The sequence below is a fragment of the Urocampus carinirostris genome, chromosome 1 (genome assembly GCF_059441175.1).
Source record: "Urocampus carinirostris isolate Australia breed hairy pipefish chromosome 1, RoL_Ucar_1.0, whole genome shotgun sequence".
Lineage (NCBI taxonomy): Eukaryota > Metazoa > Chordata > Actinopteri > Syngnathiformes > Syngnathidae > Urocampus > Urocampus carinirostris.
This window is the reverse complement of record NC_142349.1, coordinates 3,467,445-3,484,701: the sequence shown is the minus strand read 5'-3', so window position 1 is coordinate 3,484,701 and position 17,257 is coordinate 3,467,445. Positions and strand designations below refer to the sequence as shown.

The following is a 17,257-nucleotide window of genomic DNA, read 5'->3' as shown; positions in this document are numbered from 1 at the left end:
GTAGAGGCTGCATATGACAGAAAGAAAGACAAATACACAAAGCTGGTAGCAGAGCAGATTGGGAAACATCTACCCTGTAGAGGTGGGCTGCAGGGGTTTTTGTTGGAAGAGCCATCCAATGGCTCCTCAGGAAGATTGGAGTGAGAGGAGCTGAACTGAAGAGGCCAATCTGAAGAGACTGAGTCAGCTTCTGGCTGTGACTGAGAAGGACCAGTTGTGGGGGGAAAATGAGGCTTGGGGAGAAGTGCAAGGAGACGTCCCTGCCATTGCCCCACCACCATGAGATATTCCGAGATTAATTTAGATCAAAACATCATTGAAGGGTGGCTCTTGGCTGATGACCCTGCAGTTACCCCTCTCATTTTGCACGGGCGGAGGTATGTCAGTTGGAAACACTATGCAGGTAGTCCTTGTCTGTGCTCTCATCCAATTATTTTATTTTTGGTGTTTTGAAATCCCACACAGAAAAAAAAAAATCCTAAGAAGATAAATTATATTGTAATTATTCTATTAACTTAAAAAGTATAAATATTATGCATAGTAAAACATGTGCCTTCTATCCTAGATTGTAAGTTTAATCACCTTTCAATTGCAAAATATTCACTTTACGAATAAAAATACAATGATAAACAACATTTGTATATCTTTTTTGATGTATTCTAGCTACTAAAGTGTATAGCTAAGAGGGAGTCACTTAGTCTAGTTTTATGGCACTCAAAATAGTTTGACATTAGAGTTATTAAAAATAGATTAATGATGATAAAGTCCAGCTCTAATCTCTCCAAAACAACTTTTTGGAGACATGTCAAGTCACATTTACCGGGGCTAAATAATGTGCAACTTTTTTTTTTATTACATTACAATAATTTGATTTTTGCCTGTTTTTTTTTAAAGTTATCGGTCTTCAAATAGAATTTTATAGGTAAAATTACTTTTCTATCAATATCATGCGTCGCTAGTTAAGTTGTAAATCTAAAAATGTTTGCATGTAAGGACCCCAACCCAAAAATACAAATTAACATATTCAAACAGCAACAAATATTTTGTAACAAAAACCTCTCAAACTTTACACATTTAAAAAGAACAAAAGTAGACCAAAGAGCTTTATGTGACATCAGAGAATGTATGATCTAAAAAAACACAATAAAATAGAAACTAAATGAATACAGGTTTAACCAAAGCAAAATTTGAGAGGAAAAACTGTTTTCTCTTTCAACTTGCAGGAGGGCTGAGGGGACTGCACTGGTGTCTCTCAACAAGCTTTGGACAAGAGAATTGTTGTGCACAAATTCGGCAACTCGACTTTTCCTTTCCCGCGTGATTTCTTAAATTTGATTTCCGAGAAAAATTCCGTCCGCAGTCGGAGCAGAAAAAGGGTTTCTCTCTGGTGTGTGTCCAACCGTGCACTTTCAAACTCGTCTTGTCAGAGAAACGTTTGCCGCACTCCAAGCAAGGGAACGGTTTATCTCCAGTGTGAGTCCGGTAATGTCTGGTCAAATCAGATTTCTGAGCGACTCTTTTCCCGCAAAATGAGCAGGCGAAAGGTTTCTCTCCAGAATGCGTCCGGGCGTGCGTTGTCAAATCCTTCTTTTGAGCAAAGCTTTTTCCGCACTCGCAGCAGGCGAAAGGCTTCCTTCCACTGTGCGTCCTGGCGTGTCTGTTTAAATTAGACTTTTCTGAGAAGCCTTTGCCACACTCGCTGCAGGAAAACGGTTTCTCCCCAGTGTGCGTTCTGCTGTGGCTGCTCAGGTGCGAGTTTTGCGAGAAGCTTTTCCCGCAAACTGTGCAAGAAAACGGTTTCTCTCCTGTGTGCATTAAGGTGTGTCTGGTTAAATTATTCCTGTCGGAGAAGCAGAGGCCGCAAAAGGAACAGACGAAAGGTTTCTCTCCGGTGTGCGTCAGTGCGTGTCGGGTTAGGTTCAACTTGACGGAGAAGCCGAGGCCGCAAACCGAGCACATGAATGGTTTCTCCCCAGTGTGCGTTCGGGCGTGCACTTTCAAAGTATGTTTGGCGCCGAATGTTTTTCGGCAGAGGGAACATTCCCAGCGGATGTTGTCCCTGTGACAACGTGCCAAATCACCATCAGGCAAGTTTGACCAATGAATTTGTGAAAATTCACATGCTGTTATTTGTTCGGAGCTTGAGCTTGGAGGCTCCGCCCACCTGTTCTCACATTCGGACACTCCATTGTCAAAGATAAGAGGCCATTTTGAATCATTTTGATGCTTCTCGTCCTCGACTTTCACTGGGTGAGGATAAATGCCTGAAACAAATCCAAAAACAGATAAAATACATTGTCTTGCTGAATATCACACACTCAATTCCAAATAATTGCTATTTCTGTTCTATGTCTATATAACGGACATTTACAGTGCCCACAAGAACTTTTGGTCATATTGACACATTTCAGACTTCAAACTTAAAGCTAAAAAAACTGCAAATGTTTTATAAGGATCAACAACATGTGAGAGACAATCGCAAAGTGGAATTAAATTATTTTACCATTCCAATTATATTTACATTTTAAAAAAACTAAAAAGTAGGTGTTGCAAAAATTTGTTATCCTTTGTTTGCTAGGTTCAGCCGATTGACTCCAGAACTTTCCTGATGACCTCTGAACGATCCAATTTCGCCCAACATGACTAACAGTGATAAACAGAGTATACCTGTGTCAGTTTAAGTGCACCTGCTCTGTGATGGGCTCGGTGGTCTGCAAAAGGACACACTGCAGAACAGACAGCAGTATGAAGAACAAAGGACACACCAGGGAGGTCAGGGACAAAGTGGAAAAGTTCAAGGCAGGAATGGAATAAAAGAAGATATTGCAACATTTACACATCTTTCGGAGCACTGAATGAGCAATTATATTGAAATAGAAATAGCATAAAACCACTGCAAACCTACCGAGACCTGGTTGTCCCTCCAAACTATTGGCCCAAACAAGGAGAAAACTAATCAGTGAATCAACCAAGATGAAGGCATCCCTAGCTGAGGAGAGACAATATGTGCATAAGACGACCATTAGTCTGCATAAATCTGTCCTTTATGAGAAGAAAGCCCTTTATGAAAGAATACTACAAAAATACCAATTTGGCGTTTGGAAAGAAAGCCACGTGAGAGACAAATAATTTGTGGGACAAGGTGCTGTAGTCAGATCAGGGTTGGTTGGCTGGGGTTGCTTTTCTAGAAAGATAGTTGATGGGAAGATGGAGGGAGCCGAATACTGGGTGATCCTGGTGGAAAATCTGTTGGAATCTGCAAGAAACCCGAGAATGGGGCGCAAGTTCACCTTCCAACAGGACAACAACCCTAAAAATAATGTAAAATCTACAATGGAATGATTTAAAACTAACAAAATAAAGGTGTTAGAAGGGCCAAGCCAAAGTCCAGACCTCAATCCTATTACACATTTAAGGAAAGATCTGAATAATCCTGTGCACAATAACCATCAAACCTTCGGGAACTTGAGCTGTTTTGTTAGAAAGAAAGGCAAAATATTTCTGTCTCATGATGTATACTGTAGAGACATATACAAAAAGACTTGAGGAAAAGTGTTAACTCAAAGGAGGGAGGGGGAGCAGCAATATTTTTGAAAGGCCACCTTTTTCGATTTTATTGGCTTAAGGTGTGACTTTAAGGTTCTCTTACTAACATTCAAATGTTTGCATGGACTTGCGCCCTCTTATCTCTTAGTTTTGGTTTCCCCCTATGTTCCTGCACAGAGCCTCCTCTTGGAAAATGCCTGTCTTCTTGTGTCTCCAAGAGCCAACAAATAGTCAGCAGGCTCGAGTGCATTCTCCATCCGAGCCCCCATGCTGTAGAATTATCTTCCTCCGGAGATAAGATTTGCAACCTCAGTGGAAGTTTTTAAATCTAGACTTAAGAACCGCTTCTATTCAATCGCTTATGATTGATGCCCACTTCTTTCCTGTTCTTTCCAACTTCCTGGCCGGTAGTGATACTAGGGATAAGGACAATTTGAGATGAGTTAGCAGACGAGCATCTGAACCTGAAGCATTTCAACGCCTACATCGACCACCCGGCGAGATGGGAAGCTACATCGTTGCTGTTATGGACTTATTGGACTATTTAACAGGCTTGAGACGATGTTACTGTCATGCACTTTCTAGACAAAGTTTAACATATTACCTATTGTTTCCTTTTATTGATGTTCACTATGTTTTCTGTACTGTTTCCCAATGCAAAATCTTCTGTACCCTGGTCATCCTGGAAGGGGGACTACCACTTGTGAGGCCCCTTATCAAGGTTTCTTTTTTCTTCGTGCTGAGGTTTTGATTTTTTCCTTGCCCGCATGTCGATTTTAGTTTAGGTAATGTTGTATTGTAATCCTGTGCAGTCCTTTGAGACATCTTGTGATTAAGGGTTACACAAATAAATGTGACTTGACTTGATTTTGTATTTGTTAGCACAATAAAAATGTTGAATACATTTGGTTTCTTTTCACTTTTGTATCTCACGTGTTGTTGATTCTTAAAATGGAGTTTTAAATCCATAAATTTTAAGCCTGAAATATGGCAATATGTCAAACAGTTCTCGGGTGGCCAACAAATTTGCAAATCACTGTAATTGAGATTTATTGCCATTTCTATTCTGTCTTAGACAGACATTTATTTAGGAGAAAAAAATGAAATTGATGTTATATCCTTGTAGTATATTTAGTTTCAAATAATGTTCAGATAATGATGGTTGTTTTATGAAGTTTTTTTCTGTGAACAAAACAAATATATTAAGGATACATTCTTTTCAAGCCAAGTTATCGTACCATTACCTGCTAAACATGACATCACAGTTATCAGCTTGAGAGAAAAAAAGACCATAATTCTTCACTTTTAATCAGACTATAATATTTTATTATAACACTACCTGTGGGCAAACTAAAGCCCGGGGTGTTTTAATGCCGTGTTAAGAATATATTATGTATAAAGTGATTATTGAAAACGTATGACTAATGAAACTGTGTTGATTTTGGCACACTCTTGTCCCCAACATTCACAAAGACGGCAACATTTTAAATGAGGAAAAAACGTCGACGTCTTTGTTTTAATCTGAGCGTTCAAAATTGCATCCATTTCCAGACAAAGCAAATGAATATATGGTCGCTACTATTCTAATAAAGACGGTTCTCCCTTTTTTCATTTTCTGAGAGTAATCTGCAAAAAAAGTAAAAGATTTTTAAAAATGCCAAAAAGAGAAATATACATTTCTTCGAAATGGCTGTGACGATAAATAAATGGTATTTTTCCCTCATGAGGTATCAGATTCAAGACTGCATCCATTATCCATCCATCCATCCATCCATTATCTGCACCGCTTATCCTCAGTAGGGTCGCGCGGGTGCTGGAGCCCATCCCAGCCATCTTCGGGCAGTGGGCAGGGGACACCCTGAACTGGTTGCCTGCCAGTCGCAGGGCACACAGGGACAGAGAATTCGCTCGCTCATTCACACCTAGGAAAAATTTGGACCAGGCCAATTAACCTGACATGCATGTTTTTGGAAAGTGGGAGGAAACCGGAGTGCCCGAAGGAAACCCACGCAAGCACGGGGAGAACATGCAAACTCCGCACAGGAAGGTTGGATGCTGGATTTGAACCCATGACCTCAGAACTGTGCCACACACGCGCTAACCACCGCTACGCTGTGCTGCCCCAAGACTGCATCGTCAGTAAAATAAATAAAATAATTTTCTTTATTCCCAGCTCCATTGCCCAATTTTTAACCCAGTGTAGCATGCGACTCCAAAAGTTTGCCCATCCTGAGCTAAAGCATGTGTGACATTCAGTATTAAAGCACATGCATTGTGCTTGAAAATAATCAATTACCTTTATTTGCACTTTTTGCTATATATGTGTGTGTATTGTGGTGCTCTTTTGCTTTGCTTGTTTTATAGTATAAAATTCGTTACACTCAGTATTGTTATTAACTATTTTTTCCTAAGAAGAAATTACGTTAGCCAAACAATAAAGCTTCGAGTGATTACAATTTCTGAACTCATTCGATTTTGAAAATGAGCCATAAAGTAGCATGTAAAGAGCAAAAATCAACAGATTGAATGATCTATACTAGTGTACAATATTTGCATCCGTTTTGGAATAAAAACTAGTGTACTAACCTGCTCTTTGTAGCTCACAAACATCGCACGGCTGTTCCACGTCCTCTACTTTGATTTCAATGACGTTAAACTCTTCGTTTGATGTTGACTTTGCACACATTTTAAACAAGAAAAATAAAATCAAAACTGTTATTTGCTTCTCTTTGTTAGCCGGCTGGCTTAGCCTAGCTCGACAAAACCGCGTTGAAAATATCACTCGTCTTTTATTTATTTTAGTCCAAGAAGTTAATTAGCTTTCTAAATCGCTTTCAATATAATTTCCAACCATTAAACTATTGACAAAAATATTTGAGGATATTTCGTTCAAACGTATTGTGTTTACGGAAGTAACTGTGCTGCACGCGCACTGCTGCGGTTTGATTGGCTGTCTTGAAGCGCTGTCGTCAATTGACGTATTTTATTGTAGCACAATTTAAAATATAATAAATTAAAATCATATTCATAAAACTAAGTTTAAATAAATTTGCACCCTGTTGCACGTTCTCTGTTACCTGGTCAACTTCTTTAAGCCTATATCAATGTTGCTCTTCTTTTTTAGTTTTAAAGTTCCTCATAATTTCTAGTCGCTTAAAATGTCTGTCAATCTATTAAAAAATTGTTCTTTATGAGGAATATAATAGCTGCAATTTGATTGGCTGCTGTATGTAAGCAGCGTTGAAGTGCTGTGTTTTATTACAAAACAATTTAAAACGAAATGTTACTACCGAAATCATTTAATAAAACAAATCGAGTTCATTTAGTTAAAAAAAACACATAGAAGGTTGAATATTTCATTTCAAAACGAAGCCGCATCAGGGATTCCCTCAAACTCAAACGGTGTATGTTCAGGGACACTCTGACTTTTGAGATTCAACTTCTAAGCTTCGTAGCAGTTCAGGATGGGCAACAGCATCCCGTCTTGTTGCATTTCCACCGATCTAAAAGGCCACTCCAGACTTGATGCAGACCACACCAAACCAGAACAAAATCCACAAGAAGAAGAAAACTTTCTGATAAAGAACAGCCTGCAACACATCAGTGATATCGAGAATATGGACGGTAAGAGAACGCAACAAGGGTTTGGTATGGAACGTTTAATCATAGCACATACTGTCCTGTAAAAAAACTGATCTTAAAATTTCAAAAGAAAAAAAGAAAAAAAGAATGATATGATATTTCCAGAAAAAAAGAAGAGAGTTGGTATTCAGCCCTGGGAGCCCTGGGAGGTGTTGTGTTGTTCATTGATTATTCAGTGGCATCTCGTCTTACGTCTTATTTTAAACTTCCTGGACAAAACAAATAAAAAAACTTTGGTTAGGCCTTCGTGATTATAACTGGTTCATAATTTGGGGTACATAAGATTCTAATCTAAAATAAAAAAACATCCATATTTCAATAATTTAGCAGTTTAAATAAAGTGTAAAATCCTATCCGTGTTATGTTGCTAGGTGTTTTTAAGGGTTGATATTGAGCTTTAGCTTTACATTTTTAATGTAAGATTTCTAAAGTAATTTGAAAAGATGTATCCAATTTGCGATAATTTCCAGTAATTATTAAATATACAAAATGAATGATACACAAAGAGTAAATGAATGTAATTAAAAAAATAAAAATGGACCAATCCTCGCTTGAGTTTATTAGTTTGTGTTTTAAATTTTGTTTTCGTTTTTAGACACAACCCAATTGCATCTTTTATTTATAACAACATTATTTGTTTGAATGTGGACATTACAATAAAACTACCATTTTGTACAGTTAAAAAAAATAAAAAATAAATTGATCCAGACTCAATGTGAGCAATGTTTCTGGAGTTAAATTATTATTGCTTTTTTGTGTTTATCTACATTGTTTTTTGATGTATGTATAATTTTCTATATAATCATTTTAAATTTTATTCTATTCTTTAAATATTTTCAATTGATATTAATCTTTACCCGTTGTAAATGTGGAAAACTTAGTGCTAAAAAATAAAATATAATTTAAGTATTCAAATAACAAAAAAAAAATTCATCGGATAAACAAGACCTATTTAAACACCATAAAAATAAAAAAGGAATAAAGTAAAAAAAAGTAAAAAGTTAAAAAAAAAAGTCGAATATAATAAATAATAATGATAATAAAAACAATACAGTAAATAACAATCACCTTTCAGAAAAATAATTGAATTAAAAAAAGGAAAGGGAAAGAAAAATAACCAAAAATTTGCAATATATCTACAGTGAACCAGGTTTGGATCAAGATTCAGTCCGGTATGATATTTGCACCTGTTTGTGTTTTTCCAGAGTTGAACATATTGTTGTGTCCAGCAGATCATCCTGAAAGCAGCACCATATTCCTTAGCAAATGCATGAATGACGGTGAGCTCCTTATTTTGAAAATATTTCTTCCTGAAATTGCTACTTTTACAAAGGTAATGAGACCACTTATGTGCAAAATACGTAAATATGATTACATATCATAAATACATATACATGCAATAAAAACCTAGCCTCCCTCCACTCCATCAAGTCCTTTTGTCTTTTTCAGTTCGAGAAAATCAGAAGATCCATTACATCCGCTATGTGAGTTAGCTTACCTCTGCGATGCTGTGAAAAGAATTTGCATGCAATATTTGCATATTTATCACCCACAAAGTTTTCAGATCAAACCAATTTTAGTATCACAGAGACAACCCAAGGCAACACAAAATGCAGTTTCAAAATGTGGATTCCATTTATTAGAGCACAAAAAGAATATTGGCCTGTCTGTCCCCATGTGAAAAAGCAATTGCCCCCTGAACCTAATAGCAAGGTGGGCCAGTGATAACAGAAATAAAACATTTACGATAATTTATAATGAGTCTTTCAGAACACTGTGGAGGAATTTTGGCCCACTCTTCTTTGCAAAAATCTGGCACAATAGAGGGCTTTCTAGCATAAACTGCTCATTTAAGGTTACGCCACAGAATCTCAATTGGATCTAAAGCCGGACTTTGACCTGGCCACTCCAGAACCTTATTTCCTATTTTTTGGAGCCATTCAGAGGTGGACTTTCTGGTGATTTTTGATTGTTGTCCAGCGGCATGATCCTTAAGTTTGAGTGTATGAACTGATGGCCGGGAGTTCTCCTTCAGGATCTTCTGGTAAACACCAGAAATTATTCTTCCGTCAACCACAGCAAGTTGTCTTGGCCCTAAAGCAGCAAAGCAACTCCAGACGATCACACTGCCACCACCATGCTTTAGTTGGCATCATGTTCTCTTTGTCAAATGCAGTGCCATTTTTTACGCCATATGTAAAGCACTGCAAACCTTGTAAAAAGTTCAAATATTGACTATCAGTCCACAGAAAGTTTGTCATAAAGTCTTGAGGATAATTAAGATGCCTTTTGACAAATGTGAGACGACTTTGTGTTCTTTTGTGACAGCAGATGTATTTGCGTGGGAAATCTCCCATAGATGCCATTTTTGGCAAGTGTCTTTCTTATAGTGGAGTCATGAGCACTGGCCTTAACTGAGGCCAGCAAGGCCTGCAGTTCCTTGGAGGTTTTTTGAAGATCTTTTGTAACCTCCTCAATCAGCTGTTGTCAAACTCTTGGAGTAATCTTAGTTGGTCGACCACTCATGGGAAGGTTTGGCACTGTTCCCAGTTTTCTCTATTGTTCATTTGAGCCCAACAGCCTTGGGAATGGCTTTGGTACCTCTGAACGGCTCAAAAAAACAAACAAAATTTGGGTTCTAGAGTGGCAAAGTCAAAGTCCGGATTTAAATCCAATTGAGACGGTTTGCAAAGAAGAGAGGGCCAAAATTCCTCCACAGCGTTCTGAAAGACTCATTACCAATTATCGTAAATGTTTAATTTTTGTTATTACTGCGAAAGGTGGTCCACCTTGCTATTAGGTTCAGGGGGCAATTACTTTTTTTTACCAGATAGATTTAGATTTGTTTGTGCCTTAAATAAATCGAAACAACATTTTTAAACTGCATTTTGTATTTCCTTTGGTTGTCTCTGTGTGATATTAAAATTGATTTGATGATTTGAAACCTTTGCAAGTGATAAATATGAAAAACAGACCCACAGAATTCAGGAAAGGGGCAAATACTTTTTCAAGGCTCAGTATTAGCTGTGAATAATCATTTCAGATTACTAATTTTTTTGGTTTACTAGCGTGGCCCAACCAATAGATGCAAGTACAGTTCCTGTTCCACCATCTTTCTGGATGAAAACACTGTCTGCAGGCCTCATCTCAAATACACCATCAAATGGTAAAATTAGCAAACACTATGTTTGATAATAAGAACGTTGAAATAACAGCATAATGCGAAAATATTGGTTTGTGTTTATACTTAGCTTCAAGACGAAGTTTAAAGTTAGTCATCGTAAAGTGACAGTGTGTAATAATTCACCACTGGAGGTCACTGTAACATATAATGAAGCGGAAGATACAACATGCAAGCCCAAAAGATAACAAAATTAAGCATGTTGACATTGAATTACGTCATAATCTGGATTTTTCCTTTTTGTTAGAATCTCCTGATTTTTTTCGGGGTTGGTGTGACGGTTAGGAATTGTAGTTGTGTGTTTTCCGACTTACTGTTTTTGATTTGTTTTTATTTAATTCACAGTGTATCGTTGGCAATTTATTTTCACATCAAAAACAGGTGAGGGCCTTCATCGTGTTCAGGAATGTCTTTGATGGGTTCTTTGATTGATTGATTGATTAGACATCTCCTTTCAGGGAGAACAACCAAACGGCGCTTTTGGATATTTTTGATGAAAGGCTTCATCCTCTTTCGGTGGGGCTTCCATATCTATTTTAATTCAAATTCTTTTGTTTTTATTCGACTTTGACCCTCCTTTAAAAAAAAATTCAGAAGGGCCCTCCCAAATCAGAGTATCAGGACCCGGAGCGCAGGCAGGTGTACCGATTTGTCCGGACGCTTTTTAGCGCTGCGCAGCTTAGGTCGGAGTGCGCTATTGTCATGCTGGTGAGTGAAATCTTTATTTTTATTTATATCAAAAGTGTGAAAATGTATTCAAATATTGTTTTTGTCAGGAGGACAAAAAAAATATTACAGTGGAACCTCGCTAGTTCGCGGTTCCACTTTTGCGGGTTCAGAGCTTCTCTAAAAAATATACCTTACCTTTTCAATATAAGCATTTATTGACTTGAGCAAGGGCAAGCTTATGTCAACTGAAGACACGGTGTGGACACTCTTATTGTGAAGGGGAGGGGAAGGCCCTGACACAATGCTTAGTCATGGTGAGTTACCGCTTCGCTCACCCCCCTCCTTCAACTCCTCCCACCTCACTTATGTGGCGCTCAGTTTATAGAGGAGGAAATTGGCGACGCGATGTAAATATATTCTCTTCTGTCACACTTTATCTCAAGTTTGACTTTTCTTAAACCAAAAGCGAGCAGTTGTTTGTACTACCTAAACACGGCTAATTGTGTGTGGTTTCGTGTATTTGTTGTAAAAGCGGCTCGATGCCGCCATCTAAAGTATGTTGTTATTGTCAGATGGCAGCTCTTTCACTTTCATTAAAATGAACACAGACCATTTTTTTAACTGTTGTTTCCCAAACACTCATCAAATATCACATTTTCAGTTTTTATTTTCAATATGTAACCGGTAGTGTTAACAAGCAAAATAAGCTGCGATGGCTGCATGTGGTTGAGAGCGATTAATACAATCATACTGAATGGTTCGTAGTGGTTTTGCCGCAGTCCTATTCCGTGTAAATTGATTATATAAGACATGGCTACACTTGTGGGTCATGTTTTGGTCCATTCAGTTCCAGTGTGAAGAGTTCTGGATGAGTCACCCAATAACTCCTTGCATCATGCCAGCGATCACTTCGGTTTAATGGCAGGGGGGTATACTGTATACGGTTTTTGAAGCATTTTTGAAGGGGCGCCGCTACTTCGCGGATTTTCAGTTTTCGCGGGTGGTCTCGGTCCCCATTAACCGCGATAACCGAGGGATTACTTGTTCCCTCAAAATCAATTTGATATATTTTTATCATCATATGAAAGCTTTGATACACTTTATAATGACACATTTAGATATTGATCACTCTAAGTGGGCGGCAATAGCTCAGGAGGTAGAGGTCGCATGTTCGATTCCCGGCTCCTCCCTGTTATATATCAAACTGTCCTTGGGCAAGACACTGAATCCCTAATGCACATGTGTCAAACTCCCAGCCCGCGGGCCACGTCCAGCCCGCCGTGTGACCAAATCCGGCCCGTAAGACCATTTTACATTACCGTATTGTTATTAATGGCCCGTTCTCCATCTGGTTCAAAACTTGAACCATTAATCCTGTTCAGACACACGCAAGGCCAAACGAGAACTGATTTATACAGCAGTACTTTTCAGAATATATAGGGCACGTTTTCACAACGATTTACAGTCAAGGTGCCACACAAAAAAAAAACTCGTTTTGGCTGTACAACGCTAAAGAATCCTTTATATAAAAGCTCACTATATAATCCGTGTTCAGATACTTTTTGATGAATCCACGGAACAAATTGTAAATACGCCAAAACACTGGAAGATAACTTAAAGTTATTTGATTGGGTGAGTGGGAGGGATGGGTGGAGCTATGCAAAAAGTGCAAGCACTCCCTCCCATCTCTCGCCCTACTCCGTCTGCGCCAAAAGTAAGCACATAAGGCTCCCTGTTCTCAGAATGTTGTGACGTTTTTACAAAATAAATGCTTGCATTTGGTTTTAAAACCAATATGTATGAAAAAAGGGTCAAAACGAGTTTAACCGATCTTGAGTAATTGCAACAAAGAGAAGTTTAAAGTGGTATGTTTGTTGATTTTAGGACATGGGCTCTGGCATTATTCTCTCTTCATAATTTTTATCAAATCATCAAAAATAAATGTGCTGAAGACTAAGCTTTTGTCCGGGGCGCGGGTTTAGCATTTTAGTAAATTTGTCTCATAATATATGGTGTAGCTCTTTCCCCCCAAAAAATTAATATATTTTGCTTTCATGGCTCTTTGAGTCAACAAGGTTCCCGACCCCTGCTATATACTATATATATATATATATATATATACTATATATATACTATATATATACTATATATATACTATATATATATATATATATATATATATATATATATATATACTATACCCTTTTCGCCGCGCTGAAAACACAATACTGCAAAGGACTACACAGTGTCCGGCTGAGATCAGAGCAAATGATCAAATCAGAGTCTTGAGAGCAAAGAAAACGGAATGATTAGAATTGTTATTTCTGAAAAATACATGTTTTATGTATATTTCCAGGTTTTGTAGCATTTTCATATTTCTACTTTTGACAGGAGATATATTAAGGAGAGCAAAATCTTTTGGGGTATTTAAGTTTTTTTTATATACTGTATACATTGACGTAGGAGCAAAGGAATTTGAATGTTATTTTAATGTTAAGTTGTTTAAGTTAAGTTCTAAGTTGTATAATTTAACAAGATATTTTTATTTAGAGCAAAATAATAAATACTGTATAAGTGATTTAAGGTTTAAATTTAATATTCTTGTCCTTTTCTATTCATATTTATGTTCCAAAAACATTAAGTTTAAGCGTGTTCAATAAATGTTTATCCTGGTTGGCCCGCGACCTTAAGTGTGCTTTGAATTTTGGCCCCTTGTGCAATTGAGTTTGACATCCCTGCCCTAATGCATGGCTGATGCTGCTATCGGTTAGTTAGTGTGTAAAAGTGTGAAGAACATTATAAAGTGCTTTGGGAGATCTTTATTGACTTGAAAAGTGCTATACAAATGCAGACCATTTACATATGCATCTAATTCTAAGACATTTATGACTTCAATTTCAAGGTGAAATATTTTTTTCTATATCGCCACTGGCATGTTAAAAATACCTATTTCAAAATGATTCTCACCCAAAAATATTTTACGGACTTTGTCTTTTCACATGGAAGCAACAATTTTGTAAGGTCAGTAGGTCCCTGGGATAAGGCTTCCCCTACTTAGTTTTTCACTTTACGATGTGGAATCAGATGTTTTTCGGCCCCTCTTTGTGGCATTTGCTCCAATACGCCAAATCGACAAATTACTTTACATGCGCAAAAAATTCTAAATTTTCAGTTTTTGTGCGGAGGACGAATTATGTCTCCAAGATGCCTGTCTGCTATTGGTCAACATCATATAATATGCTGAGCTGCTATTGGTTTCCATCATGGCTTCTTGTCTCTCCCTCTCTCTTTTTCAGTTCAGAATAAAGTTGGACCGAATTAGTGTGATACCATGCAGATTTCTGCATTTGTTAGCTACGGGTCCTAAGGCCTACAGTGATGTTAAAGAGGAGGAAAAAAATGAGCACTGTGGAAAGAATGCATGTGATCATAAAGAAATATAAAGAAGGCTCACACTTGGCTACCCTTGCTACCAGAATACGGCCATAACCAATCAATGATTGGGGCTTTCTTAATTAAATAAGGTGATGAAGACAAAGAAATCCTCCAATGGCATAGCAATCTTCGCAAGTGGAAGTTTTAAAATCATTTTGAATTTGAATCTGGTGTCTCCTCCCCTCTGCATCAACCCATCACTCCATTCAACCAGCTTAAATCATGTCACACCAAAACTAAATTAAATGTTTTTCAGTTATATTGTATAATGCAATCTACTTGTATATATATGTTTGTTAGTTGGTATTTTATTATTTTAAAGGGACACTGTGTAGCTTTTGACCAATGAATGTTGCTAAAATGTGTAAGGCAACTATAAACAAGTGCTACAATGCAAAGGAAGAACCACTAAGACTTAAAGTGGCCATTTTTCTTTTAATTTTTTGCCCAGCTTCTCACAATGATGTCAGCTCCTTCTAAACTCTAAGACTCATGAAGAGTACAACCTACAAGTATTTAAAGAAAATGCACATTTATATAACTGTTCATGCATTTTTGCATATTAGTCAAAACAACATTGGTTTATTTAAATAACCTTTTTTATACTGGTAGGAGGCGCTAAATAACACAAAGCTTCTTTCGTGTCGTTTCTATTTGAGGTACTGGGGTTTTAGAACTAACTAGCTTAGGATCCTATGCCATCCTATAAGGCAATTTCACTTTGTGGTCCAAGACTCAGAATGGATTCATGACGTATTCCGGGACTCTACTGTTCTTAATAACTTTTTATAACACAACCAACTGAAAGTCAACACACTAAAACGATACGATGGTTCTGTAATTCAATGTGAAAGAATTGTAATTTAACAATTTGTGTCAGGTTTACCTGGAGCGTCTCCTGACGTACGCAGAGGTCAGCATGAGTCCGTGGACCTGGAGACGTCTCGTTTTGGGTGCAGTCCTGCTGGCGTCCAAAGTGTGGGACGACCAGGCCGTGTGGAATGTGGACTACTGCCACATCCTCAAAGACGTCACCGTGGCCGACATGTACGAGCATCATGGTCCTTTCCTGCAGACATTCCTGAAAATGTGTTTTTATGGCCGCCAGGAACTGTCTGGAGCGCCACTTCCTGGAGCTGCTGCAGTTCAACATCAACGTCCCCTCCGGCGTTTACGTCAAGTATTACTTCGATCTGCGCTCGCTTTCCGAGGCAAACGACCTCAGCATCCCGCTAGAGGCTCTTAGCCACCGCAAGGCGCTAAGGCTGGAGGTATGGATGTGGTACCCCGCTTACAAGCTAAGAGAGATCTTCAGATACTAAGCCACCCAGCTGATGTTGCCTAAGTATAACCCCAGAAAGTTGTTTTTAAAAAGACAACACACCTTCCACAGCTGAACCACTAAGGTGATGGTCCACGAGTCCGTTAATTCAAGCATCTTCAACTTTTTTTCAACTGTTTTATTCTCCAACCACTCATATTATGCACTTGTTTGCAGGCTATGGCTCGCTGCCATCATTAGCTATTCTTGCTTCATATCTCATTATCACTCGCGTTCCACAGCTAGTGATGTAACCAAGCATCAGAGTCCCATGCTACAAGCAACATACATTTTTTGCCCCCACTATTTCCTTCTCTAGCCACTCAGCTGGAGAATACAGCATTCCAATATCCACTATTGTTTTTGTTAGCTGTCCCTGCTTTGTCCTCCAGTGTCCTTTGCTTTCAACACCTGATCGTGTGAGCGTCTCCTAGTGCCGTGATCCAGGAATCGTACAATATTACCCCGTTATTTAATCTTTGAGCCACTCATCTGCAGACTATTGTTTTTTTTTTAACTTCTCCTGCGTCATCCTTCTGAGTTTCTCGCCTTCCACCACTCCTCATTAAAGTGAGCATCGCAAAGTCCCGCGATTCAGGGATCTTTAACTTTTTCCTCCGAGTTTACTTCTCTAGCCACACATAAGCCTCTTGAATGCAGGTGAATACCCTCTGCTATTGTCAGCTGCTCAGAGTACATTCTTCCGTGTCACTTGCCTTGCACAGCCGAATGTCTCAAAGTTTAGTGATTCAGGCATCGTCTTTGTCTACCGTTACTTCTCTAGCCACTCATGTTTGCCACTTGGCTGCAGGCTAAGGCCTGCTGCTCGACACTATAGTCATTGTTAGCTGCTCCTGCTTCGTCCTGCTGGGTCACTCGTCTTTCAGTTCTACGATTTAGACGCTTGACAAAAAATTATTTCTTGCCTTTTTAGTAGCTTATCCGGCTAGTTGCTAAACTTAGCCACTTCCAGCAGCTCTGACCTACATTAGCCATTGACTCCTTTCAGCCACTCTGGGTGTATCTAGCTTACACAGTCTTTAGTTGTCACTGATGGGGATTATTTTTAACAGCAGCTTTCATGTCTGGACACTGCCCAAAATGCTCACTTGAGAAAATGTGTATGTCGGCTTCGGAATTTTGGATTTAGTTTTAACAGCATCAACAGTTTAAATGCGAAGTATTTGTGTACAGGCTATTTCCAGATTGGGCGACGATGTATTCAAAGACGCGCGGCGAGCATCCAGGAAACGCTCAGCTAGCGTGGACCAAGCGGACGGAGAAGCGTGGGTGCCGGCCATCCTCTCTTAAAAACATCCGCCTGGCGATGTTTTTTTTCCTTTATAATAATTCTTTTTTTGTATTTTAATGTGTATGCTGATTGTGGAACTCAGCTCAATATTACACTGGCTTCTTTTTCACTATCATTGAAATAAAAATGGCTCTGGCTTATCTATTACCTC

At 38.4% G+C, this 17,257-nt stretch overlaps 2 protein-coding genes across 3 annotated transcripts; one reads left to right on the top strand and one right to left on the bottom strand.

The window, feature by feature from the left end:
* Positions 1-1,090: 1,090 nt before the first annotated feature.
* Positions 1,091-6,666, bottom strand: LOC148373269 (uncharacterized). The gene is made up of 2 exons (XM_088340910.1): positions 6,133-6,666; positions 1,091-2,264 (listed from the first exon to the last, which is right to left on the bottom strand). The coding sequence occupies exons 1-2, from the start codon at positions 6,230-6,232 to the stop codon at positions 1,213-1,215; spliced, it is 1,152 nt and encodes a 383-aa protein (XP_088197036.1). The 5' UTR covers positions 6,233-6,666; the 3' UTR covers positions 1,091-1,212.
* On the top strand, positions 6,203-17,246 carry LOC148373268 (cyclin-Y-like). 2 transcript variants are annotated; one of them, XM_088341136.1, is made up of 10 exons: positions 6,203-7,170; positions 8,394-8,468; positions 8,638-8,672; positions 10,257-10,354; positions 10,715-10,750; positions 10,828-10,885; positions 10,967-11,077; positions 15,354-15,520; positions 15,582-15,744; positions 16,989-17,246. In XM_088341136.1, exons 1-10 carry the CDS (start codon positions 7,011-7,013, stop codon positions 17,103-17,105), a joined length of 1,020 nt encoding a protein of 339 aa, XP_088197262.1. In that variant the 5' UTR covers positions 6,203-7,010; the 3' UTR covers positions 17,106-17,246. The 2 variants fall into 2 exon arrangements, with proteins under 2 accessions (XP_088197262.1, XP_088197257.1); XM_088341131.1 differs by having other exon boundaries at positions 10,964-11,077.
* The last annotated feature ends 11 nt before the right edge of the window (positions 17,247-17,257 follow it).

Bases quoted from the DNA above. Each gene is read 5' to 3' on its own strand.
- LOC148373269 (XM_088340910.1), bottom strand. From the start codon at position 6,232: ATGTGTGCAAAGTCAACATCAAACGAAGAGTTTAACGTCATTGAAATC. The intron at 2,265-6,132 runs GTTAGTACACTA...GATTTGTTTCAG, and splicing joins TTGTGAGCTACAAAGAGCAG to GCATTTATCCTCACCCAGTG.
- LOC148373268 (XM_088341131.1), top strand. From the start codon at position 7,011: ATGGGCAACAGCATCCCGTCTTGTTGCATTTCCACCGATCTAAAAGGC. The intron at 7,171-8,393 runs GTAAGAGAACGC...GTGTTTTTCCAG, and splicing joins TGATATCGAGAATATGGACG to AGTTGAACATATTGTTGTGT. The intron at 15,745-16,988 runs GTATGGATGTGG...ATTTGTGTACAG, and splicing joins GCAAGGCGCTAAGGCTGGAG to GCTATTTCCAGATTGGGCGA.